This window comes from Cucurbita pepo, chromosome LG16, assembly GCF_002806865.2.
Source record: "Cucurbita pepo subsp. pepo cultivar mu-cu-16 chromosome LG16, ASM280686v2, whole genome shotgun sequence".
NCBI classification, from domain to species: Eukaryota; Viridiplantae; Streptophyta; class Magnoliopsida; order Cucurbitales; family Cucurbitaceae; genus Cucurbita; species Cucurbita pepo.
In genome coordinates this window covers 5,536,153-5,560,217 of record NC_036653.1, presented here as the reverse complement: position 1 = coordinate 5,560,217, position 24,065 = coordinate 5,536,153, and the positions used below count along the sequence as shown (strand labels likewise).

Here is a 24,065-nt window from a genome sequence, read left to right as displayed (position 1 = left end):
GAGAGAGAGAGAGAGAGAGAGAGAGAGAGAGAGAGAGATTTTTCTCCAAATTTATTCATACATTAATAGTATAGTATAGTAGTAGTTAACCATATACATATATATATATATGTATAGTCATGAAATAAGAGAGGAGGAACCAGCATGGACTCCAAATTGGGGAACCAGGTGGTGGGAATGGGTAGGCGATCTATTTTGATCACAGGACTCAAAAGATATGAAAGAAGGGTTATAGAAATCAACAAGTGGGTTAGGGTTAGGGTTAGGGTTAGGGTTAGGATTAGGGTTATTGAGAGAAATGGAGGACTCCCTTTGCAGTAGTGAGTTCCCACATTGGCGTGGCTGTGTTTGGTAAAAAACCTTAGACACCACAATCTCCCCATCTTTCTCCTCCTCGCACCTCCCCAAATGGTATTGGTGCATTATCCAGTTCGTCTTCTCCGCCTTCTTTTGCTTCCCATAATTGCTGTACAGCACCAATATCTTCTTGTAACCCTTCACTCTCCCCTCCACCTGAACCCCCCTCGTCTTCCCCGTCTTGTGCCACCGCGTCTCCCCCTCCCCCTCCGCCTCCTCTGCCTCCACTTTTCTTCTTTTTCTTGTTCCTGTTGTGTACGCCTTCGATGGCCGGTGGAAGAAGTGCCGCACTACACCATCCTTTCTTACCCCTGCAATTCATCAACAACTTACCTCAACCCTTACTATATATATATATATATATCAAAAGAAGTATCAAACTCATATTCAAACACGACAAGGTTCTATCAAAAGCTTGTCACATTATTTCTTTTAGTGTATATATAGGAATTTAAACGTTATGTAAAAGTTAAATAAAATTAATGTTCATCGCTATTTAAGCAACACAAAATGTGATTAATGTAAAATGTTTATTTATTAATTTAAATATTTTTTTTTAATATAGGAATATCTATCGACACTAATATTTTATTAATATTTACATCGACACTCAAAAGTAAAATTGAAACATCAACATTTTTGTCTAAACCTTAAAATATTAAGAATTCCACTTTGATGTGTTCTCATAATTTGTATTAATAATTTAGAATGATTTAATTTTTAAGAAATACAAATTAAAATAAATATGAAGATGAGAAGGAATTGAAATTGACCAGGCAGTTTGTGGGGATGCGTATAGCAAATCCCTTGCTCCCATTGAATTGTGGGTATGAACTCATCGATCAAAGGATGAAGATTGTGAGCATCACCCCCAACAACTTTTCCCTCTAAATGTTGAAGAAGCTCTTGATCCGTGGGGTCGAATTTCACCCCCGCAGGCAGACCCGGTAATGAACCGATCCCACCCTATTCAATCATCATCATCGTCACCATATCATTCACCATTAATCAATCCAATAAGAACAAGAACAAGAACAAGAATAAAACCTTGTGTCGGGTTTTGATTTGGTGGCCGCAAGAAGGACAAGAAGCGCTCCAATTGACACTAGTTTCCCGATCGGTATCATTAATTTTGTCGACGAGCTGTGTCATTTGATCCCCCTTGACGTCCTCAGCTCTGCTCTCAGCTTGAAGGCACAGAAATGGGGGGTTAAGTAAGGAAAAGGAATTTAATAAAGAATAAAGAAAAAGGGTTTCTTTGATCTCAAGTTTGGTGGTGTGAGGAGTTTATGTGCAAAAGAAGAGACTTTGATGAGAATAAATGCATTTCTAGGGTGACCCTTTTTTTGTTTCTTTCTGAAACAGAGTAAAGGTGGGTTATTTCATTCGTTACATACTAACCAACGACCCGACTCAAATCCACTGTTAGCAGATATTGTTGTTTTTGAATTTTTTTTCCTTTGAATTTTTCTTTTAAAACGCGTCTGTCATCTAAAGAGAGGTTTCCACACTCTTATAAATAGTGTTTTGTTTCCGACGTGGGATGTCAGACAAGGAGTCGAAGAAAGCATTGAGTGAAGAGGAGGCTACCTAATCTAAGAGAGAGAGAGAGAGAGAGAGAGAGATAAAGGGTTGTTTTTGAGGTGGGATGTCAGTGTGGAGTGTTGATAAAGGTTGAGTTTTTAAGGAAATAGAGGAAGAACAGGAGTGAAGAGAGTATTTGGGAAGTGCTTGGGGGTGATTCTACACTCCTTGGCCTCCCAACCAAGTCTCCACCACCATCGCATACCCAAAAGAACCAACAACAACCAACACGACAGTATTTGGAAGGAACCAACAACCTTTGAACATGCTTCCTCAGCTACTCTACTACTGCTTTTTACACATTATTTTAAACCCTAATATGCCTTTCTTTCGTGTTTCTCAACTATGTTTTTGCTTTATGTTATATCTTATGGATGCTTCTGTCTGTATCCCATTTCCAAAATTTATATCCTCCTACATGCACCATATTTCTTACACAAATATCGACTTTCGTTAAAAATGAAAAATAGAATTGAGATAAAAAATGTAACAAACATAAGTAGGATCAAAAGTTCCAGTGGGATCTAAATAGAATACAAGCTACCAATTAATATCTATGAAAATATAAACTAACTAAATCTTGGAATAAAATAAAATATACTATATATTCCATAACTAATTATTATAATATATTTTAATATTTCATCTCAAAATTAATTCACAATTTAATTGTTGGAGTTTGTTTTAGACGAAAATTAAACTTTAAATTCATACGTTAATAATTTAACATTAGAGATATCTATTTTACTTTCGAAGTTAGGGTCTCTAGAGAGGGGATTCCCCGTTTAAATGGGGGAACAGTATAGGAAACATTTTTTCTTCATTAAGTAAATGGGGCTCGGGATAAAATTATATTTGTTAGTTTAATATAAATATATTTTTAAATATATATAAATTAGTTAATTTTGAGATTTTAATAATAATATTTAAACTCAATATTAAAATTTAAATTTTAAAAAACTATGTTGCAGAACATATGGTATACATGAAAGAAAAAATATAATGATTTGTTCTAATAAAAACTCTCAAATAACTATTTTATTTAAACAGAAAAAAAAAAAAAATACATGCGGAGAACATAATCCCCGCAAATTCACTACGAAGAATTTTCACCCCAATCTTACACAAATAGATGAAAATTTTTACGGGAATGAGAAACGAAATAGGTGGCAAGGACCGGACAGGAAAGACTTCCACGTCTTCGTCCCCTCCCCATAAACATCTCTACCTAAAATGATAACAAATGTTAAGAGTAATATTGTGAAGATGTACGACATATGGTCTGTAAAAAAAATAAAGGTAGGGGTCACTTACCTTACAAGAAATCCAACCATCTCAATAAAGTGGAAAGGGTTAGTAATTAGTGATTGGTAATTAGCGATTAGCAATTAATTAGGATTATTTTATATATTAAAAATANAAAAAAAAAAAAAAAAAAAAAAAACAAAAATGGAAGAAGTTGAAACAGATCCCTAACCATTGGATGGATTAGTGATATTTTAATTCAACTTTGGTTGTGGATTGTTTCTGTAATTCCTTCCCATTAAACAAAAACAACAAATTCCATCTTAATTTGAAATTTCTTACAGCTTTTGGGTTCATATTTTCACCAATTAAATAGTTCATAAATATCTTACCAACAAAGACAAGAACANAAAAAAAAAAAAAAAAAAAAAAAAGAGTAATCGTGACAATGGAAGGGGCAATGGAGAGCCGAATTCAGCAGGTACTGGCCGCCGAGGAGCTGCTGCGAGAGATCCAGCAGCCATTAATGGAAAACTCCCCAACAATGGCTTCAAAGCCAACAAAAACACCGACCCAAAAAGCCATCAGAAAGACCTTCAAAGGCACAGCCCACTTAGCCAACCTCCTCCCCACAGGCACCGTCCTCGGCTTCCAAATTTTGTCCCCAATTTTCACGCACCAAGGCCACTGCCTCACCAGTGTCAGCCAAACTGCCACCCTCGCCCTCGTCTTGCTCTGCGCCTTGTCCTGTTTTTTCCTCATCTTCACCGACAGTTTCAGGGACAAACGTGGCAAAGTCCGATATGGGGTCGCCACATTTCATGGCTTGTGGGTTATTGATGGCTCAATCACCCTTCCCAAAGAAGAGGCTGCTCAATACAGGCTTCGCTTCATTGACTTCTTTCATGCCATCGCTTCTCTCTTGGTGTTCATAGCTGTTGCTCTGTTCGATCAAAATGTTGTCAACTGTTTGTATCCAACACCGTCCGATGAAACAAGGGAGCTCTTGGTTGTGTTGCCTGTCGCCGTTGGTGTCTTCTGCAGCTTGTTGTTTATTGTTTTCCCCACCAAACGACATGGCGTTGGCTTTCCCCTCTCCCGTGAATAGCAACCCAATTGCCCTTTACAATCTGTATTCTACCCTCACCATTGTTACAATTGTTCTTATTTAATTCAATACTCGATTGCCCTTTACAATCTGTATTCTACCCTCACGATTGTTACAATTGTTCTTATTTAATTCAATACTCGGCACACACTCAGTTCATTCATGTCATGTTGTGTCGTAATATCATAACTTTTAATGTTCTGACACCACTTGTTGTACCACAATCTTCAATACTCTGATACCACTTATTCTATCCTAATTATACAACAAAAAAATGTAATAATACCCAATGTATAATACCCAATTGGTGTAGCACAACCAAAACCCAATTGTTACATCAAAAGTGGAATCAATATCAATCCCACTACACACCGACAAGCAAAAAAATTAAACAAAGAGACAGAAATTTACGTGTTTAGAGATAACAAATTCCTCTGCATCTACCGAGAATGATAACCAATTACTATAACGAAAATGTTTAAAAGTGTATCTCTCACACGCTCACGCCGCTCACGCCACTCACGCCACTCACGCCACAACCTCTTGTAATAATAAGAAACCAACACTACTAAAATAAAAATGATCCATTTTTTCACGAAAAAGAAAAACCCATTAGCTCAAGCCTAGCCCAAGAGCTTCCTAATGCCAGCCTTCTGCTCGGCGGTGAGTCTGGTGGGAAATTTGATATCGAAATTGATTCTCAAATTCCCTTTCTTGGTGGGGTCTTTTTGAAGGGGCATTCCTTCTGAGGGTATCACTTCCTCGTAATTTGGAGTGATTACATTAGTGATCGGGAAACTCAGATGTCGGCCGTCCAACGTTGTAAGATGAACAGTGTACCCTGTCAACGCTTCCGCCAGAGATATCTTTTGAGTAGCAATTAAATCGTTCCCATCGCGAGTGAACACGCTGTGAGGCTTCTCATCAATCAAAAAAACAAGATCTGATGGTATAATGTCAGGCTCCTCGTTTCCCTTCTCTGGGAATGTGATCTTCGTTCCCTTCTTCCATCCGGGCTTTATGTTGATCGTCAAGATCTCCTCTGTTTTCGTTGCTTTCCTGATTCAGTGAAGAAATGGTTGGTTTTTTAAGAGTTCAAAACAAAAATAAAATCATGGGGTTCTTTTTTTATGCTTTGCTTACCCACGAACGTCGGTAACTTGTCTAGAAATTTTCATCTTCTTAGTTGTTCCTTTGTATAGCTCCTCGAGGCTACATGGTAGTTGTCTTTCGATTGGCGGTGCTTTACGAGAAGCATGTCGGGACATGGAACCGCCTATGCCACCGCCTCCGCCTCCGCCGTCGAAGTCGCTACCGCCGAAGGATGCGAAAACATCATCACCGAATAAACTTGATGAGAATCTTTGTCCTCTTCCACCCATGCCGCCAAATGGGCTTGAAAATCCGAAGAATTCAGAGAAAATATCGTTGGCGTTTCGGGGATTGAACCGAAACGTCGTTGGTCCATCTCCGGTGGAGAAGAAGGTGGCTCCGCCCGGACCTCCAGCATCCGGTGGTGGCACCTGACCCTTTAGACCATCTTCACCGTACTGATCATAGATTGCCCTTTTCTGGGGGTCACTCAGAACCTAGAAAAAACAGAGGAAAACAGAGAAAAACAGAGGAAAACAGAGGCACGAAGATTCATTTCCTTGAACAATAGGACATAAACAGAACGAAAAGAGAAATGAACAGAAACCCATATGAAATTTTTGATTGAAATCATTCATCGATCATTCTCATACACAAGGGAAAACAACAAGAGGGTTATTTATGAATACCTCATAAGCTTCAGAAATTTGCTTAAATTGGGCCTCAGCTTCTCTCTTGTTGTTAGGGTTCTTATCGGGATGCCATTTCATGGCAAGTTTTCTATAGGCCTTCTTCAAATCATCGTCGGTAGCATTCTTATCCACCTGCAAAATTCGATAGTAATCAACACCCATTTGCTCCCTGAGAGCTTTCTGGTTGATTTTGCAGAACAAATTAGGAGTAGAGGCAATGAAGATAACGATCCAAAATGGCGGTGTAAATTTGTGAGAGTCTTCTTCAGTCTATGATGGTTTGAGAAAGCAGGGGAAAGTTCGAGAAATTACGAACACTTGTCGTTGTCGCAAGAACAGTCTATGCTTTTTCTTTTTTTCTTATTTATTTCTCTCCCTTTGTTCCAATTTTGGATCAACAAAGTCATTGCCATTTAATAATGATATGAAATCTATGAACGTTATTAAGTAATTATTTGTGAAACAAATTTTACATTTAATTAATTAAAACACATATGATCGATGAACAAATGGGCTTTGCTATGTCAACACAATGGGCTTTGGAAAGGGCGAAGTGCCCATTGTGGTTCGATGGATGGGCTTCGACGTGGGCTTCATAGGCGTTTGGCCCAAACTTGTTTTTCTGGTGGACTGAGCCCAAAGCCATACTTGTTGCAATCCCAATTTTGAAACAGTGCAACCTTCAAGTAGCTCCCATCCGACCACATGAAAATCGAGATAGATAAGTGTTATGATACGATCGCTGAGAACGGTGGATCGTCAATCACACCAAGAAGAGTGTGCATTAAAGTCAAGCTAAGACATAAGCAAGGTTGGAAAGAACGAGGAGATACGAGTGTCGAAGACAAGAGGATTTGGTACAGCATCAGACCATAACCTCAAATGTTGAGGTTTCGACGTGTAGTTTTGGAGTTAAGTCTGTCTCTATAAAAAAATGAAAGCTCGCTAAACTTGGTGTCAAGACACCAAACAAACACTCCACGAGTTCGTACGACCGCTCGCAAAATCACATGTTCTCTAGAAAGATTAGAAAGACTTCAAAATGTACTATAAGAGAAAACATGGTGTCAACTTTTTATTATCAATAGGTCATTTTCTCGAAGCGAGCTACCCTATGGCACATACATGTGAGCGAGTGTCTCGAGCGACTTCTTTTAAAATGAGTCAGTAGAAGAGAATGAAATTAACAAAATACAAAAAGTTAGCACGCGAATACGATACTTTCACACGAGCTCCGATTCTAACGTCGGATTAGAAGCTTGTAGAAATTATTAATAAAACAAAAAATATATATATTATCAAACCAAAGTAAAATATCTACCCGTTTTAAGGACCACATAAACAATAATTCATAAATGCCATTAAATAGAAGTTACTTATAGTAAAGTTTTTTACAACTATACCATTAAATTTTTTATTTAATTAAATCACTTCTTAACTATAACTATATGGTCGATTATAATTACACTCTTCATCTCTTAATTAAATCAATCATCTCCTTAATTTATTAATTATCGTCAATATTTTAAACCTTTTAATCTTTATCAAAATTTGACTTTGACTCCATCTATATATATATATATATATATATATTTTGGAAGTTTGTGTAAATTGAAACAAATAACTTGCCACCACAAAAAAACCCTTCAAAAAGTTGTTTCTATGAGAGACAAAAACCTCTTCTCCACACATTCATTTACATGCAATGCTTTATTTGGCCTTATTCTTCAAAATATCATTTCTTTTATATTTGCCCATATCCATCCATGACCCCCTTCCCCCTTCCCCCTTAATATTTTAACTCGAGTTTAATAACAGCTCGGTCGTAGTTGCTATGTAAAATTAGAAGGCATACGCTACACAACTTACAACATCATTACTCATGCACGGTCGATTGATTATGTAAGAGTTAGAGCCATCCGATCTTACTTGAAAGTTCGAAAATTGAATTGGAAAAGAATGAAATTATTGAGATGAATGGATGAGGGTGAAGTGAAATTTTGGATTGATTTAAAGTGGTTGCATCTTTGAGGGGACCCCAAAAAATGAGAAAGGCACAACTGATAATGAAAGCCAAACCTATCTTTACAACATACATAATCACCAACAATAACAATTATTGCGGGTTTTGAGGACCCATTTTTCGAACGCCCAGATCATCCAAAGAAATTGTGATATCCCATATTGGTTGAGGAGGAGAACGAAATACCCTTTATAAGGGTGTGGAAACATTTTCCTAGTAGATGCGTTTTAAACCCTTGAGGGGAAGCTCGAAAGGGAAAGCCCAAAGAGGACAATATCTACCAGCGGTGGGCTTGAGCCGTTACAGAGATATTCATGTGTGACATCCGAATGATTAGAAAAAACATAAAGGAAATGAAAGTTATTACCTATCAATGTGTACCTTCCTTTTCAGTGGCTTAATTATAAGAGTTTCATGGTTAAATATGTTTTATTTGAAACAATTCTAGGTTAGTTGAGCTATGAGTATTTTCTTAGAATACATGTGAGTGATGATAAAACATGGTGGAAATACTTGTTTTGGTCTGTAGGGATAATCTTCACTCTACAAAACAAGAAACATAGGTAATATGAGCATATCGTAGAGAATGTCGGGACTATCAAGTATCGTATCCAGATTCTTGACATGGNTTTTTTTTTTTTTTTTTTTTTTTTTTTATAGAAGAGAAGAGTTGACGAATACTGCATTAATTATATGGTACAACAAATTGAAGTCCCATCAAGAATCACATTGTTACCTAAGTTCACCATGTCATTTCGATCATTTAATTTATAAAACATTATAGATAAGAGTAATGTGAAAATTGTCCACTCAAATAAAGAATTTTAAGATACCCTTATCTCTCTCTGCACATTCATTAATTCCATTCATCAAACATAGTACCCATTGGGTATTATTGTTGTAACTCAAAAATCTATGTTATTTTAGCATAAAATAAGGTTGTTATGTTTCTTTACTCAGTTAGTGTAAAAAACATAGCTCATAAATGTTTAGGGTTTTGAAAAATAAGCCTTTTTTGGACGTATTGATGATGAATATGATGTCAGCATAAATAAAAGGACATGGAGTTAAAATTACGTTTATATCCTCACTCATTAAATACAATAAAAATAAATATTTATCAACTTTTTATTTTTACTGCCTGAATTTTTGTCCTACCTTTTGAAGTTATTGCAATTTTACTCGATTCAAATAATTATAAAAACTAAATAAATAAATAAATAGATAGCTTATTCAAGAAAGAAAGAAAAAAAAACAGGTTGATTTTCAAAAAAGCATGAGTTGTTGGAAATCATGAAATTCATTCGAGATTCGTGCATCCGAGCTAGAATCACGGTAGAAGTTCATTAAAATTCATGAATTTCGACTAAGATTCAAAAATTTCAATCGGGATTCATGCATCCCAGCTAGAATTACAGTCGAAGTTAACTAAAATTCATGAGTTTCAACTTAGACTAAAAAATTTCAATTGAGATTCATGCATCATAGCTAGGATCATAGTTGGAGTTCATCAAAATTCCGTTGTTTCAACTGAGATTCAAAAATTTCAATCAGAATTCATGCACTCAGCTAGTTGAAGTTCATCAAAATTTATGAATTTCAATTGAGATTCAAAAATTTCAATCGGGATTCATGCATCCCAGCTAGAATCACAATCGGAGTTCATCGAAATTCAATTGAGATTAAAAAATTTCAATCCGGATTTCTAGTTGGATTTGGATTTAACTCGAGTTAGAGAAATTTCTATTAAAATTACTCGGTATTCATAAATTTGACCAACATTCATATAAATCTCATTAAATCATATATGATTCAACATCAAATTCTTAGATTTGATTGAAAAGTAAAATGGTTGATAACAATGCAAAAGCTTCCTTTAGAGGGAAAAGAAAGTGGGCAGCAGCAAACTATGACATCAACTGCTCCATTCCCAAAAGTTACAACCATTTCAAGATTTTTTTTTTTTTTTTTTTTCAAAGTATGTTTAGGGTTTATGTTAGTGTTGTTGAAGATGATGAACATGAACATTAATTTGTTGATATGGGTTTGGGCACATGATGCCATCGCTATCTTGTTCCACTGTACAACAGATATAAACATTATATGATTCTATATCAATCAACTTCCCGTTCCAATCCTCTCTGACATACTTTCTCTCTCTTCCCTCTCCTTCATTCAAAGCTTTTTGGCTATACAATTATTTAGTTCACGAGCAAGCACTTCCTCCAAGAAATGAATATTTCAAAAAAAGGTCATCCACAAGCGAGCCTTGCAACCCCAAAATAAATTTCAAAAATCAAATTGTTGTAGCACCCTCGAACCACAACAAAGAGGTTCAAACAAAATCTCTGACGCTGCTAGAGATCTAAAAACCCTCAAGTTGTGGCCAACACCCAAACCGTGTTCTTCGTCTTCTTCATCTTCTAAAAATACCCTTTTCTTTGATTCTTGTAATTCTCACGAATTATAAGAAAAAGAAACGATTTTTATTACTCTTTGCATCGATTAGAGCAATACCCAATTGGGGGTTTTGTGAATTTTATGCAAAGGTTGGGACTTTAGGGCAAGTTTTTGTAATGCTTGCGGTGTCACCGGTTAGGAGTGGCAACAAAGATGAAGAACAAGGAGAAGTGGAGAGCTTTTCGATTGGTGGTGATGATTTTCACGGCTTTGATGATGATACTAATTTGCTCGACAGTATCAATTTTGATGATTTCTTTGTGGGAATCAACGATGGAGATGTGTTGCCTGATTTGGAGATGGACCCTGAAATCCTTGCTGAATTCTCCGTTAGTGGCAGTGAGGAATCGGAGGTCAATGCATCGGTGATTTTAGAAAAATTTGACGACAATTCAAAGGTTGATAATAGAGGTGATGAAGAGAAGGATTTGGATTCGAGATCTTGTGCTCAAGGGGATCAAGAGATTGTGAGTAAAAGAGATGAATCGGCCACGCCAAGAAATATTATTGAAGTCAACGATTTGGTGAAACATGGTGACAAGATTAAGAACAGGAAGTCTTCTTCTCAATCAAAAAATTCTCAAGGGAAGAGGAAAGTTAAGGTAAGTAATAATATTCTAAGTTATGGGATTGTTTTTTTTGTTGTTTTTTTCAATTGGGTTTTAATGGGTTTTGGCTAAAGTTAAAGAAAATGCAAGAAAGATGCAAACTTTGATGGATTTGTGCGTTGTTTTTGGTTGTGGAAGTGCAGGTGGATTGGACGCCGGAGCTGCACCGGCGGTTTGTGCAAGCGGTGGAGCAGCTGGGAGTGGATAAGGCGGTGCCTTCTCGAATATTGGAGCTTATGGGGATTGAGTGTCTCACTCGCCATAACGTTGCTAGCCATCTTCAAGTTTGTGACATGAATCTATCTATTCATCTTTCTTACTAGCTCTGAGTTTGAATCATTAGTTCTATTTGTGAAATCTTTGTATTTTTTTTTTTTTAGAAGTATAGGTCGCATCGGAAACATTTGCTGGCACGTGAAGCGGAGGCGGCGAGTTGGAGCCAAAGGCGGCAGATGTATGGCTCGGCGTCGGGCGGTAACGCCGGGAAGAGAGAGCTCAGCCCTTGGAGTGCACCCACCATGGGATTTCCGCCCATGACGCCCATGCATCCTCATTTTAGGCCATTACATGTGTGGGGTCATCCCACGGTGGATCAATCTCTAATGCACGTATGGCCAAAGCATCTCCCACATTCACCATCTCCGCCACCTCCACCGACCACCCCGCCATCTTCATGGCCACACGCCGCCGCTCCTCCTCCGCCCCCTGACTGGCACCACCACCACCACCACCACCACCAACGGGTATAAGGAGGAGAAAAAAACCTCTTTTTTTCTATGTTTTTTTGTTGTTCTTGTTCTTAAATTTCTCTCACTCACGAGTTGTACAAACTCATGTTTTTTTTTGTTTTGTAGGTTCCAAACGCCTTAACCCCAAGAACGCCATGCTTCCCACAGCCAATTCCGACCACGGTAATTTATCTTTGTCTTCCTGACTCATGTTCTTGGAGCTTTTCTATCTGTCTCTTTCCATTTACAACTTTGATTCCATTTACATCATAAATTTTCGATAAGTTATTAACTATAGATTATCGATCGAATAGGTTAAAAGGTTTGAATTTTCATACGCCCACGTAAGAGAGAGCTTTATTCTTCCTAGATTAACAAATTTTAATGAAAATTAAGAGTTTGTTTAGTACCTAAATTGGTGAAAGATGTGAGATCCCACAGTGAGTAGAACGAAACATTCTTTAGAAGTGTGAGATCCTAGTTGGGGAGAGGAGAACGAAACATCCCGGGTGTGGAAACCTTTCAGTTTTAAAAACCTTGAGGAAAAACTCGTATGGAAAAGTCCAAAGAGGACAATATCCGCTACTGGTGGGCTTGGGCCATTATAATAAGGGAGTGGAAACCTCTCCCGAGATCCCACATCAGTTGGGGAGGAGAACGAAACATGTTACAACAAGGATGTGGAAACCTTTCCCTAGCAAAAGCGTATTAAAATCCTCGAGGGGAAGCTTAAAATGGCCCAAAAAGGACAATATTTGCTAGCGGTGGGTCTGGGCCCCTACAATAAGGGCGTGGAAACCTCTCCAACTTACGAGTTTTAAGAACTTTGAGGGAAGCTTACAATGGCCCAAAGAGGACAATATCTCCTAGCGGTGGGTCTGGGCCCTTACAGTAAGGGTGTGGAAACCTCTCCACCAAACGCGTTTTAAAAACCTTGAGAGAAAGTTCAAAAAAGTAATGTTTAAATAAGACAATATCTACGTGGTAGGCTCGATTACCGAATATATTTATTAAGTAATAGACGTGGTAGAGAAAGGCAGTAGAAAAAAACATAATGATTAATTTTGGGAGCAGAGATTTGGTGGGGCAGCATTCTCGGTAATTCCACCGCCACATCCGATGTACAAAGTAGAGCCCACGACCACCGTCGGCCGTTCTCCCACCCACCTTCCACTGGACTCTTATCCAGTAAGATCTCTATCCCTATCCCGTTTTGCATGCAAATACTAACAATTCTATACCCAATAATTTTGATTTCATTTAAATTCAAATTGTGCAGTCCAAAGAGAGCATAGACTCAGCTATTGGAGATGCTTTAACCAAGCCATGGCTGCCACTTCCCCTCGGCCTAAAGCCTCCGTCTTTGGACAGTGTCAAAGTCGAGCTCCAACGACAAGGCATTCCTAAAATACCGCCCACCTGTGCTTGACCATCATCCCCGCCAGCCTTAATTTGACGACATTTCTCTCGTGCTGCACTTTTCGATCCGTTGATGATCTAAAAATGCCGCTACTACTTCTCTTGTTGTTTTTGTAAGAGGGTTATTGGTTCTCATCCATTGCTCCTTTGGAGCTTCTTGTATTAACCCACCAAGAGTAACACTTTGGTTTTTGGGGCTTTAATTATAACACTAAAAACCAATAAAAAAGTTATCAGACTTTTCCGACTATACCAACTTAACCGCTCAGACATACAACAGTATGATATTGTTTATCTTGAGCATAAACTCTCGTGCTAATAGAAATAGTGCTATTTACTTATAAACTCGTGATCTTTTTTTAAATTGGTCAACGTGGGACTATTCTCCTCAATAATCCTTAGTGTTAGACGAACACGACTCTCCACAATGGTATGAAATTGAGGCCTTAGTACGCCTCCCCTTAATCGAGGCTCGACTCCTTTGGAGTCTTAGTCATTTTTTACCGCCTTCAAGGTGGCTCGACTCCTTTTCTTTTGGAGTCCTTTGTTCGACATTTGATGATTTATCAATCTATTGGCACGACTAAGTTTAGGGCATGACTTTGATGTCATGTTAGACGAACACGACTCTCCACAATGGAATGATGACTTTGCTTTGAGCTTCCCAAAAGGCCTCGTAGATTATTCCTTGGTTATAAACTCATGATCATTCCCTAAAATAGCCAATGTGGGACATTCATCATCCAACACTTAGGACTTAGGAGTAGCTCTCGGGACTGATCGGAAGTGACCATTGCATGCATGAAAGGAAGCTCGACATAAAATGAAACATACACGTATGAAAGTAATACAACGTTTTTTTTTTTAAGGCTTAAAAAACAAATTTGGGAAGATTAAGGATTTGAATGTGTAGTTGTTAATGTAGTAAAATAATTAATGAAGATGGAGAAGAATATAAATACTAAACTTAGCAATCATAGAACATAAAACTCGGAGGATAATAATGATAATGTTATTATTGAAGTTTGTATAAAGTGCAAATATAAAAAGCATTAAATTAAAATGAGAAAAATAAAATAAAATAAAATAAAATAAATGGACATTATTCAATAAAGACGTTGAAAATGGCAGAGAGACCAGAGAAAGAGACACACCCCACTTGTCATTGTTTTGTAGCTTTTAGCAACTCTCACACTAAACTCAGATTGCTCCCCCGTGGGCCCCACTCCTATCATATCTTCATCTTCATTCTTTTTATTTTTGCACTCTCACCCCCCAAACTTTTCCTATTTCCCTATTTTCCCTATTTCCCAGGGGTATCACTGCAAAAATAGAGAGATTCTCTATTTATTTATTTATTTTATTACAGATGTCCATTTTAAGCGCAGTCCTAAATGAAATGGAGATTCTCTGTTTAGACAGAGAAGGGAGGAGGGAGTGAATAATGTTTTTTCCCATTATATATATGGGATCAGGGACGAGATTATATTCTCTGTTCCCATCTAATTACTCGCCCCCACTTAATATAAATATATTTATTTTAAAAAAATCTATTATGAGAATCTAATGGTTAGTTTTGAAACTATATTTAAACTAAAAATTATATTATAAATTCTTTTAATAGTTAAAGATTATATTGTAATATTTCAATTTTGAATGTTTAGAAATTATGTTTGTAATTTGCTTATAAAATATATTGATTTTTTAAGATTTTTAGTTAAAAATTTTAATAAAAATATATTGATAAGAGTTAAACTACGACCTTGAAAAACCTTTCCGTCTCTGTCAAATAAATTTATGAATTTTGAGTTTGATATAAAAGAATAATAATAATAATTTGTTGATATATATCATATTTTTTAGAATTCATGCCTAATAAAATATGTAATAAATAAACGCAAAATTAATAATAATTTGTTGATATATACCATATTTTTTTTGGGACAATATTTGTCAGCCACAAGATGTTGGGCGTGGGGCGAGACAGTGCATGGAGTGGAAGTAGTGTAAAATACAAAATTTGATAGCATGAATCATTGACACGTATCATATGGAACAAAAAATAATAGTCGCAATCGCTTTACGTGTCCATTATATCCTAAACTTTTTTAAAAAAATTAAATTATAAGGTCAAATTATCAATTTTTTAAAAAATTTTATGAATTTACTAAAGTTTTATTATANAAAAAAAAAAAAAAAAAAAAAAAAAAAAAAAAAAAAAAAAAAAAAGTATTATTTTTTTTGACATAAAATTAGAAATTTATTACAGAATTAAATAATTTAAAGATTATATATACTACTGTTGAGTTCCCTGGAGACCAGTGCAGTGTACAGAACACACATAATTCAACCATTATCTCTTCCAAATATAGTGATGGGTCCTCACTCAACTTTTTATTTCCACCTTCTAATGTTTTTGTCCTTTGTATCAACAATTCTATCTATCTCTTTCTTCATCAGCTTTCGCTTCATTTCTCTCACAATTTCAAAGTTTAAGGCGTGTTCGATTCGGAATAAATTTAAAAGATACCGTAAAAATAAATCTTAAAAAAGTAAAACAAAGAAGATTTGAATTTCTGATCTTAAAAAAAGATAATACGTACCTGTTATCGTTGCATTACGAAGACTTTGACCCGACGTAAAAGTGGGGGCAGCCCTAGTGGTCGCCTCTTTGACTGTGGGGGACACCCTTCAGCTGCCGCTATCAGTTTAATTAAATGGGTAGCAACCAATCCATTTTTCATTCATTGAAGTGTTTTCCAAGGCCTCTACGCCTCAAACTAATTCCCCTTGGAGATTTAGATATTATGTTGTCTATGTCATGGGCTTGATATGAATCTGGAAATATGGGGCTAACAATTGAGGCCTCCAAGTTGACCTTCTCCAATTACATCAAATTACTTAACCTTAATGCAATCAAATTTGTAATTGGGCTTTGAAATTATCCTTTCTGCTACCTCCTACAACTAAAAAAAACAATAATAAAATAAAATTGTAGCTATGATAATAAGATGAATATTAGAGATAACCACAGGGAATCCTAGAAGAAATTTCTGTTGATAATAGAATCGTACTCTTCATTTTTCTGAAGATAGTTGCGACAAAATGCCTACTTGATTCTTAATAATACTGAAGTACAGACTGCAATTTATAGTCATTTCTTCGTTTACAAAGTTCGTTAGTTTTAACATGCATAAGTAACGAACTTGTCCCGTATCACTCGATTTGTTCTGAACTAATCAACAACTTTGTAAATGATACCTCACGTTATAATATGGCAATGACACTAGGGTTAGTGTCGCTGTTTTCGGTCATCGTCATCCTCTTCATCAGAATCGCCACTGTCCCGGAACCTTGGATTTTTCTGCTGTTACAGCACGAACAGTTAAATACTGAAGCATGGCAACATAAACAGCCAAAGAAAAGCAGTGTACATAGTAATGGTTTTAATATCGGGTAACAACTAAAGATTCATTTTGTAAGATGGAAGTGCCGCATGCAAGCACGGTGTGGTGTCTTTTGTCAAAACTTAAGCACACAAAGATGACTAAGGACATGTTTGGAATTGATATTGGAATAACTAGAACCACATCTATTTTAAAATTAACTCATTCAAAATCACTCTTGGTTGTATGAAGATCCCTTTTTAAAATGTAGAATCAATGGTCGAAACGAATATACAAAAACCACTTTCAAACATGTCCTAAGATGAAGCATCATTTAGAAATTACCGGTCTTGATTCATGATCAGGATTTCTTCTAGAGTCATAATCTGAAGTTCTCTTGGAGCTTTCATGGGCATGCCGATCATCATCTCGGTAGCGCTTACGATTGTGGTAATCTAGTTTTTTAAACAACAATAATGTAGTCTGATAAATATCAAGAAACCCCCGGAATGCAAATAAATTCCCATTCATCAGATGATTAAAATGCTTTAGAAATTTGATACCTCTTCCATGACGATGCCCATTTCCGTGGCTTCCANTTTCGAGATGAGTCTCTCCATTATGGAACGTACAAGTTGAATGGGTCATCTATGAATGGCGGTAACCTTTGGATTAAAAAAAAAAAAAACAGGAAAGTCAAGGCATATCAAATAAATAACGTTTATGCATACTGTCCATACATAGGATTCCTCATAGCAACTCACATTGGGGTATGACTGACGGCATAGAGCCTAGTGAACCAGTACCGTAATCCACAAGCTGCCTCTGTGCTTCCAACTCTTTCTGAACTAACTTTCCATAGCCACCTCTACGTTCAATAAATTAAGGAAACTACAAAGAAATGTGAAATTTAAAGGACATGGGGTGTCAAAAAATGAACATTACCAGAAAATTTTTGTATATGAATGAGCTATGATACTAAATTTAACAAAAGTTAAGGACGTTTGTCACATGCCAATTGAGGAACGACAAACTACACAGAAGGCACTCAGTAGCGCAACGGTAGTCAATGTTACACACTCAACAGACTAACTGATTTCCTTTTGAGTAGATGAATTATATTCTTTAGGGTTTCAGTATGGTTTGATGATGCCATAAAATTAATGCAAGTTAGCCATTCGCACTAATGGGTTATTGATCCCCTCTGGGATTGTTTGGCTCCTAGTTGTAATCTAGGAGGCATGAACACTCTGTTTTAGGTAGAGTGTCTATGTCGTACTCAGACATGTGTTGGACATGGACTTATCTAGACACACAAACATGTGCCCAACAAGCTAAAAAAAAAAAAAAAGTCGTCATATACATTTTTTCCAACTACAGACAGGACTGGGGCATGAATTTGGAGCAAAATTAAAGCCTAGTCCATCCAAGCACAACCTAACAAGTGAAGTGAAAAAAAAAAAAAAAGTAAAAGAAAGGAAAAAGATGGATTCTATAACATATTCTAATTCTCATACTTTAGATCATTCCTAAAACATTAGGATCACATATTCTTCCTCTAGCCATGACCAACCAAATCGTTCTATATTGTTAATTGACACGAGTTTATATGTTTTTTGTGAAGTATATTTATTTTTACGGTAAACTTACATGTTTTATCTATTATAAGGTATTAAATATATCAATACATACACATATATTCTATATGAAACAAACTGTCTCCAACATATCCATGTAATGGTTTTTTAGAAAATGACGTGTTGCTGTATCCTCGCTTTTGAGGTTGTAATCAATTTAATTTTATGAAACTTGGATTTGTGTAATTGTGTTTAGATTTTGCTAAAAAAACTGAGTGATATGAATCAACTGTGTATATTATATTCTATATATATGTATATATAAAAAGAGAGAGGACAACAAATGAATATTGAGTTGATAAATGGTACCCAGAAAAATGCAAAAGATATCTATTTTTCAGTGCATCAGACAATGATTTCCATAATCTATATAGTGAGTAACAGTATTAAAAGAAAAAAAGGATATCAGGATCATAGTCTGTTCGATATTCATCACGCACCTGTGAACAACAAAGCAAAATGAAATAAACAGGAAGTGATTGTAGGACTCCAAGTCATGAATTAATTTGACATAGATCAGAAACACTACCTGTCCACCACTTCGACCACGACCCCATTGCCTGCCATCCTGAAATCCCCAATCAAAATCCGCACGGATGGGCCGATCATCAAGAATTGTTCCACTTATATATTTTACAGCATCCTCGGTATCCTCCCGAGAATAGTATCTAACAAAGTGTAGATAAAATAAGCAACCATTTTAAAAGGATAGCCCCATAAATTGAAAGGCTTAAATGCAGACATATGTAAAACATTTCTTGCAAGAATGAGTACCAAAGGCATGAGATGAGCAAACAATCTCAAGGTTAAAATGGACCCAGATAGATCGAATAGCGATCATTCCCAACTGCCTTCAATTATTCAAAATGATTTTGCGCTAAGCGGGTGACAATCATGAGGATCAATATACATCTAGGTGCATATGAAGTGATATATATGGACAGAAGAAAGCAGTAGGCTGCATCAATGAACTGCTGATAGAACTCAGGGTATCAAAGAAAAATCATTATAAAGTTTGCAAGGACAGTAACACACGTGAGTATTTTCGAGAGACTACTCTCTCCCTCCCCCTGTCTCTCTTGCACAGAGGGCTAATAACAGCAGACAGTTTTGAGCAGCAAATACATAATTAAATACGTTTATTAAATAACTCCAATTGGCAGAATATAATTGTATGGTTGAATATTGATAAAAAGCACATCAATATATTCTACTAGTTAGGAAGAAGAACTATGAAGTCTTACAGGACAAAACAAAAGCCACAAGGTGTTTTTGAATTCTTATCCAAACCCATGATTATCTTCTTAATTTCTCCAGCTCGAGAAAACAGCTCATAAACTTGCTCTTCTGTCGTATAAAAGGACATATTTCCCACGTAAACGGTGGATGAAGTCTGAAGAGCCAGTTCAAATTCATCTTGTGTTCCCTGAAATCTTCTATCCCGGTATACAGATAGCTTTGATGGGTCCTACAAATGATTAAGTTGAAAGCAGGAAGCTTGTCTTAGATAGAATCATAGAAACATCACCTATCACCTAACTACATACATGCGACATTCTTCCTTTCAATATATTCCTCTTACTTTGAATGCTTTTAAACATTTTAATGTTAAGACACACCGAGTGGTAACAATAATCAGAGTACCCTTTGGTAACAAAATCATCCTCTTGAATATAGCTCAATTGATTTAGGCATAGATCTTTTATCGTAAAAAGTTCAAATCTCACCAATAACTCAAAATAATAAGAACAATAATAATAATGGTGACAAAACTATAATATCGATCAGAAAACTACCTCTCAGACATTTGGTACCAAAATGAGTCTCGTAGCAAACAAAATAAATCGAAACAACAAATTTACTTCATGCAGTTCATATAAACTAACTCTCAGACATGTCCGAATACAACTTGCAAAGACGCCTTTGACACACCCAATAAACCTAATGGAGCGGAAAACGAATCAACCATGCAATAAAATATTAGGCAATAACTACAGGAAAAGTTCTTCGTTATCTAAAATGGAAATAGAAAAGCAATTTACCTTGAACAACGAAGCCATGAACCCTAGAAGAACAAAATCTACAACAAAACTCGGAAAAAAACACTTCAGCTGAAGCAGCTAGCAGACACTCAACGAACCGAAGGTTCAAAATGAAATTGTCTATATCAGGTGTTGGGAATTTGGGCGATAATATAATCAGCAGCCAATGCGAGAAACAGAAGGGGGAAAGGAAGAAGTAAAGCACGGAGTAGAGCCGCTTCAATCAAATTAGCAGGTAAATTTCGGGTTGGAATTAGCTTAAGAACGAACTGGAGAACTCGTTGGGTGAGCTCAGTCGCCCAATTCTGCTCGTGCAATTCTTCCCCCGCGCTGTTATGCACAATAAACTTAACCAATATTTATTGTACGACAAAAATTGAATTGTCCATTGAGTAATAACCTTGATTTATTAATTCAATATTTAATGTAAACTCTTAGGTTAAAATTAAAAAAAAAAAAAAAAAAAATTGTTATAAAAATCATTTTTTATCCTAAACTAGTAGGATGGATTAAAATTGATAAGCTTATTAAATTTGAAATTTAATTTCATAAATTAAAAATTTAGAGATTTAATCGATAAATGTACGATAAATAAATTGAAAGAATACTATCTTCATAGGCATGAGGCCTTTTGGGTAAGCCCAAAGCAAAGCGATGAGCACTGACGAGCACTTGTGTGTCCAAAGCAAAGCGATGAGCACTGACGAGCACTTGTGTGTCCAAAGCAAAGCGATGAGCACTGACGAGCACTTGTGTGTCCAAAGCAAAGCGATGAGCACTGACGAGCACTTGTGTGTCCAAAGCAAAGCGATGAGCACTGACGAGCACTTGTGTGTCCAAAGCAAAGCGATGAGCACTGACGAGCACTTGTGTGTCCAAAGCAAAGCGATGAGCACTGACGAGCACTTGTGTGTCCAAAGCAAAGCGATGAGCACTGACGAGCACTTGTGTGTCCAAAGCAAAGCGATGAGCACTGACGAGCACTTGTGCCCAAAGCAAAGCGATGAGCACTGATGTCCAAAGTGGACAATACCACGTGAAGTGAGTGGAAGGCCTCAATTTTAGAATTATTACGAAAGTGCCCCTTTTGAAAGGATATTTCGAAATTACCCCGGCCGTGTAGAAAGTTAGAAACCCTTCACACTCAAAGTAGGGTTTTAGGTTTAACCCTCTGCAGCCAAGAAGCAAGAGTCGAGTTCTTGTTGTTGATAGTCTGTACCAAGAACAGACTTTCAGAATCTATCATTTCTTCAGATTAACAATGGCTTCAATTGGTGCTAGATCTGTTTTCCGGTCATTTTCAGGCTCGGCACGCCGTGCTGCTGCTCAGATCGGTTCTCAAGCCAAGTCGTCATCAAGTACTCCCTTTCGCATGGCAACTACGAAGCCTCTCTCCCATCGAAATTTCAGGTGCGTTGCTTAATGCTTTTGCGTCCATTTGAAGTGTGAAAGATTCTGAATCTAGAGATTTTGGAGTTTCTTTTCTCCAAAAGGAGTCAACGTAAACGGTGTTCCATCTTCAAATTTATTTCTCTCAGGTTTTTATTTGCGATACTAAGCTCTAGAACTTTGAAATGACAACAAGATAGCCTTTCTCCTTTACCTTGTTTTTTTAAATAACGAGCTTGGCAAAACGCTTCAATAAATTAGGTAATGTATTTTGCCTGAAGGTGTGCGGCTGAGATGAGCTTCTGTTTGGAGTCGATGATGCCATTTCACTCTGCGTCGTCTTCAGCTTTGATGACCTCAATGCTCTCTGTCTCGCGCAGCAGCTGCGGTTGGCTTCCCGAAGGTGCGTAACTGATAATTGAACTCTTAAGTTTCTTGATCTGTCACGAGCTAGATCGAAAGAGGCAAGGACGCTAATATAAATTTGTATAGCTTGGAATTTAGATCATATCTATGATTTCAGAATGATTTCTTCCGTGTACAAGAAAGAAAGCTGATAATTTGCCGGAAGTTGATTTTCTATTTGCATTGGTTCTTCGTTGGATGAATCTCAGATTTATAATTATTTGCATGAATCAAGAAAGAGAGCAGTAGTTTGGGCGAGAATAATGGTCAACTATATTTATAAATAGTGATATCTATATTAAGGTTTAGGGGTCATAGTCTGATGTTTCTGGAGGATGAAAGATCTATGCTAGTACTCTTTGATTAAAGCAGTCATGTCTATGAACCATCAGACCGTACTCCATGAAAAGTTTTCTTTTGGGTTAAATTTATTACTGATACGGATTATTATGCCAAGATACCTGATCCAACTTCGTAATTTTCTTGATTTTCTGTTTTGAAAGGAGAAGTGGATCTGCTTCTAGGTTGTCTAACTAGATTTTTTACTCTTGAATTAGGCAGCTAGCACACTTTATAGGCCCATTGATGTTCTTCTTGCCTTCTTGTTGCTCTGGTGAGTTGGTGCCTGTAAACTCATATAGGACTGATAAAATTGAACGGAATAATATTTAACATGCATGCACAACAACTCGATCATTTTCCCCCCTAGTAGACAGTTTATTACACCAAGTAGATGACTTCAAATTAGGATGCAAACAAGCCTAACAAACAATAATGATTCATTCTCTCTTTCCCCCACCTTCCATCACCATACATCGATTAGAGTTTAAGTCCTTTTGCTGAACTCGGGTGTTATAAACCTTCTCTTGATTATTTTATATGTTTACTAGAACGAGTCATTTATGCAAAAACCTTCCATTTCTTATTCAAATTGTTAATTAAAAAAATACATTCCCCTGTTTTGAATGTAGGCAAAGACAAGACTAGATGAGGATCGAGAAGCAGGAAGGAATGACTTGACTTGTTTTTTGAATTTCGCCTATAAGTCCTAGCGATGAATATCCCCATGCCCTACCCCCAAGACAAAGAATAGAAAGAAGAAAACAAACTTCTAGGAGATGATCCTATCGATAGGTTATAAATGAGATGATTGTATTTGGAATGAAATAATAAACTACGACATTCTATTTCATTCACTGTGTTTGTAGATGGCTGTCTTGTGAAGTGTTGAAAGATTAGATGTTCAATTTAGTTCTGCAATTATATTGGATTACAGACTACTCGATTGTTGCAGAATAAATTTCTGTTTTGCAATATTTACTTTGTTTGTCAAGTATTTGGCACTGTTGATTTGTTGTTATCTTCCCAATTCCACTACTTTAATGAGGAGTTTGCGGTTTAAATACACACCTTTTTTTTTTCCAACTTATTTTAAGGATGATTGGTGAATTTTTAATGTCTGCAACCTCCCAATTTGTTTCTTGTTTTGATTGGAATATCAAACTGACATTAATAACACATTGATCACTTGTGTTCATCAGCATGCAATGATGATCTATGATAAATGGCAAAAGAATCTGAGGAAGTTCTCAATCCAATCCTCTACAAGGACAGTGATTTCTATTGATGGTGGTTTGTGAAGAGGAGCTTCCGATCAATAAGCAAAGGTTGATTGTTGTTTGACGACAGGTCTAAACTTTTAGTGCTAAAAATGTTCATCATATTCTTCATACTTTACGTAGTACTCATGTACTGTTAACATTTTTATGTGATCATATTAACATTTGTATTTTGCCGGAGCTTCTACAAAAGTGACTTGAAACCTATGCGATAGGGATGCATGGTTGAATATGAGCATCTTGAATTTTGATTAAGATTAAGAGCATCTTG

At 36.5% G+C, this 24,065-nt stretch overlaps 5 protein-coding genes and 1 pseudogene across 8 annotated transcripts; 3 read left to right on the top strand and 3 right to left on the bottom strand.

The window, feature by feature from the left end:
• Positions 1-80: 80 nt before the first annotated feature.
• Positions 81-1,549, bottom strand: LOC111777639 (NAC domain-containing protein 73-like). Its single transcript, XM_023657326.1, has 3 exons — positions 1,405-1,549; positions 1,131-1,323; positions 81-668 (listed from the first exon to the last, which is right to left on the bottom strand). Exons 1-3 carry the CDS (start codon positions 1,507-1,509, stop codon positions 118-120), a joined length of 849 nt encoding a protein of 282 aa, XP_023513094.1. The 5' UTR covers positions 1,510-1,549; the 3' UTR covers positions 81-117.
• A 2,120-nt stretch (positions 1,550-3,669) lies between these two features.
• Positions 3,670-4,375, top strand: LOC111777835 (protein DMP7). The gene has a single exon (XM_023657558.1). It carries the CDS (start codon positions 3,713-3,715, stop codon positions 4,292-4,294), a length of 582 nt encoding a protein of 193 aa, XP_023513326.1. The 5' UTR covers positions 3,670-3,712; the 3' UTR covers positions 4,295-4,375.
• Positions 4,376-4,569: 194 nt separating this feature from the next.
• Positions 4,570-6,428, bottom strand: LOC111776900 (dnaJ homolog subfamily B member 13-like). Its single transcript, XM_023656306.1, has 3 exons — positions 6,076-6,428; positions 5,438-5,883; positions 4,570-5,353 (listed from the first exon to the last, which is right to left on the bottom strand). The coding sequence occupies exons 1-3, from the start codon at positions 6,238-6,240 to the stop codon at positions 4,918-4,920; spliced, it is 1,047 nt and encodes a 348-aa protein (XP_023512074.1). The 5' UTR covers positions 6,241-6,428; the 3' UTR covers positions 4,570-4,917.
• Positions 6,429-10,240: 3,812 nt separating this feature from the next.
• On the top strand, positions 10,241-13,566 carry LOC111776917 (transcription activator GLK1-like). The gene is made up of 6 exons (XM_023656328.1): positions 10,241-11,163; positions 11,313-11,453; positions 11,550-11,912; positions 12,024-12,080; positions 12,972-13,085; positions 13,177-13,566. The coding sequence occupies exons 1-6, from the start codon at positions 10,678-10,680 to the stop codon at positions 13,324-13,326; spliced, it is 1,311 nt and encodes a 436-aa protein (XP_023512096.1). The 5' UTR covers positions 10,241-10,677; the 3' UTR covers positions 13,327-13,566.
• A 2,788-nt stretch (positions 13,567-16,354) lies between these two features.
• Positions 16,355-20,735, bottom strand: LOC111777817 (annotated as a pseudogene).
• A 752-nt stretch (positions 20,736-21,487) lies between these two features.
• LOC111777184 (protein NUCLEAR FUSION DEFECTIVE 6, chloroplastic/mitochondrial-like) lies at positions 21,488-24,045 on the top strand. Of its 4 annotated transcripts, none has more exons than XM_023656655.1 (4): positions 21,488-21,791; positions 22,052-22,173; positions 22,733-22,788; positions 23,717-23,793. In XM_023656655.1, exons 1-3 carry the CDS (start codon positions 21,643-21,645, stop codon positions 22,738-22,740), a joined length of 279 nt encoding a protein of 92 aa, XP_023512423.1. In that variant the 5' UTR covers positions 21,488-21,642; the 3' UTR covers positions 22,741-22,788; positions 23,717-23,793. The 4 variants fall into 4 exon arrangements, with proteins under 4 accessions (XP_023512423.1, XP_023512422.1, XP_023512421.1 ...); XM_023656654.1 differs by lacking the exon at positions 23,717-23,793 and adding an exon at positions 23,147-23,511; XM_023656653.1 differs by lacking the exon at positions 22,733-22,788 and having other exon boundaries at positions 23,717-24,045.
• The last annotated feature ends 20 nt before the right edge of the window (positions 24,046-24,065 follow it).

Excerpts from the sequence above, each read along its gene's own strand:
- LOC111776900 (XM_023656306.1), bottom strand. The coding sequence starts at position 6,240 with ATGGGTGTTGATTACTATCGAATTTTGCAGGTGGATAAGAATGCTACC. Across the intron at positions 5,884-6,075 it reads AAATTTCTGAAGCTTATGAG|GTTCTGAGTGACCCCCAGAA; the intron begins GTATTCATAAAT and ends TGTTTTTTCTAG. Across the intron at positions 5,354-5,437 it reads CAAGTTACCGACGTTCGTGG|GAAAGCAACGAAAACAGAGG; the intron begins GTAAGCAAAGCA and ends TCACTGAATCAG.
- LOC111777184 (XM_023656653.1), top strand. The coding sequence starts at position 21,643 with ATGGCTTCAATTGGTGCTAGATCTGTTTTCCGGTCATTTTCAGGCTCG. Across the intron at positions 21,792-22,051 it reads CTCTCCCATCGAAATTTCAG|GTGTGCGGCTGAGATGAGCT; the intron begins GTGCGTTGCTTA and ends TTTTGCCTGAAG. Across the intron at positions 22,174-23,716 it reads CTGCGGTTGGCTTCCCGAAG|CATGCAATGATGATCTATGA; the intron begins GTGCGTAACTGA and ends TGTGTTCATCAG.
- LOC111777835 (XM_023657558.1), top strand. The coding sequence starts at position 3,713 with ATGGAAAACTCCCCAACAATGGCTTCAAAGCCAACAAAAACACCGACC.
- LOC111777639 (XM_023657326.1), bottom strand. The coding sequence starts at position 1,509 with ATGACACAGCTCGTCGACAAAATTAATGATACCGATCGGGAAACTAGT. Across the intron at positions 1,324-1,404 it reads AAATCAAAACCCGACACAAG|GGTGGGATCGGTTCATTACC; the intron begins GTTTTATTCTTG and ends ATGATTGAATAG. Across the intron at positions 669-1,130 it reads GCATCCCCACAAACTGCCTG|GGGTAAGAAAGGATGGTGTA; the intron begins GTCAATTTCAAT and ends GATGAATTGCAG.
- LOC111776917 (XM_023656328.1), top strand. The coding sequence starts at position 10,678 with ATGCTTGCGGTGTCACCGGTTAGGAGTGGCAACAAAGATGAAGAACAA. Across the intron at positions 11,164-11,312 it reads AAGGGAAGAGGAAAGTTAAG|GTGGATTGGACGCCGGAGCT; the intron begins GTAAGTAATAAT and ends GTGGAAGTGCAG. Across the intron at positions 12,081-12,971 it reads CACAGCCAATTCCGACCACG|AGATTTGGTGGGGCAGCATT; the intron begins GTAATTTATCTT and ends TTTTGGGAGCAG.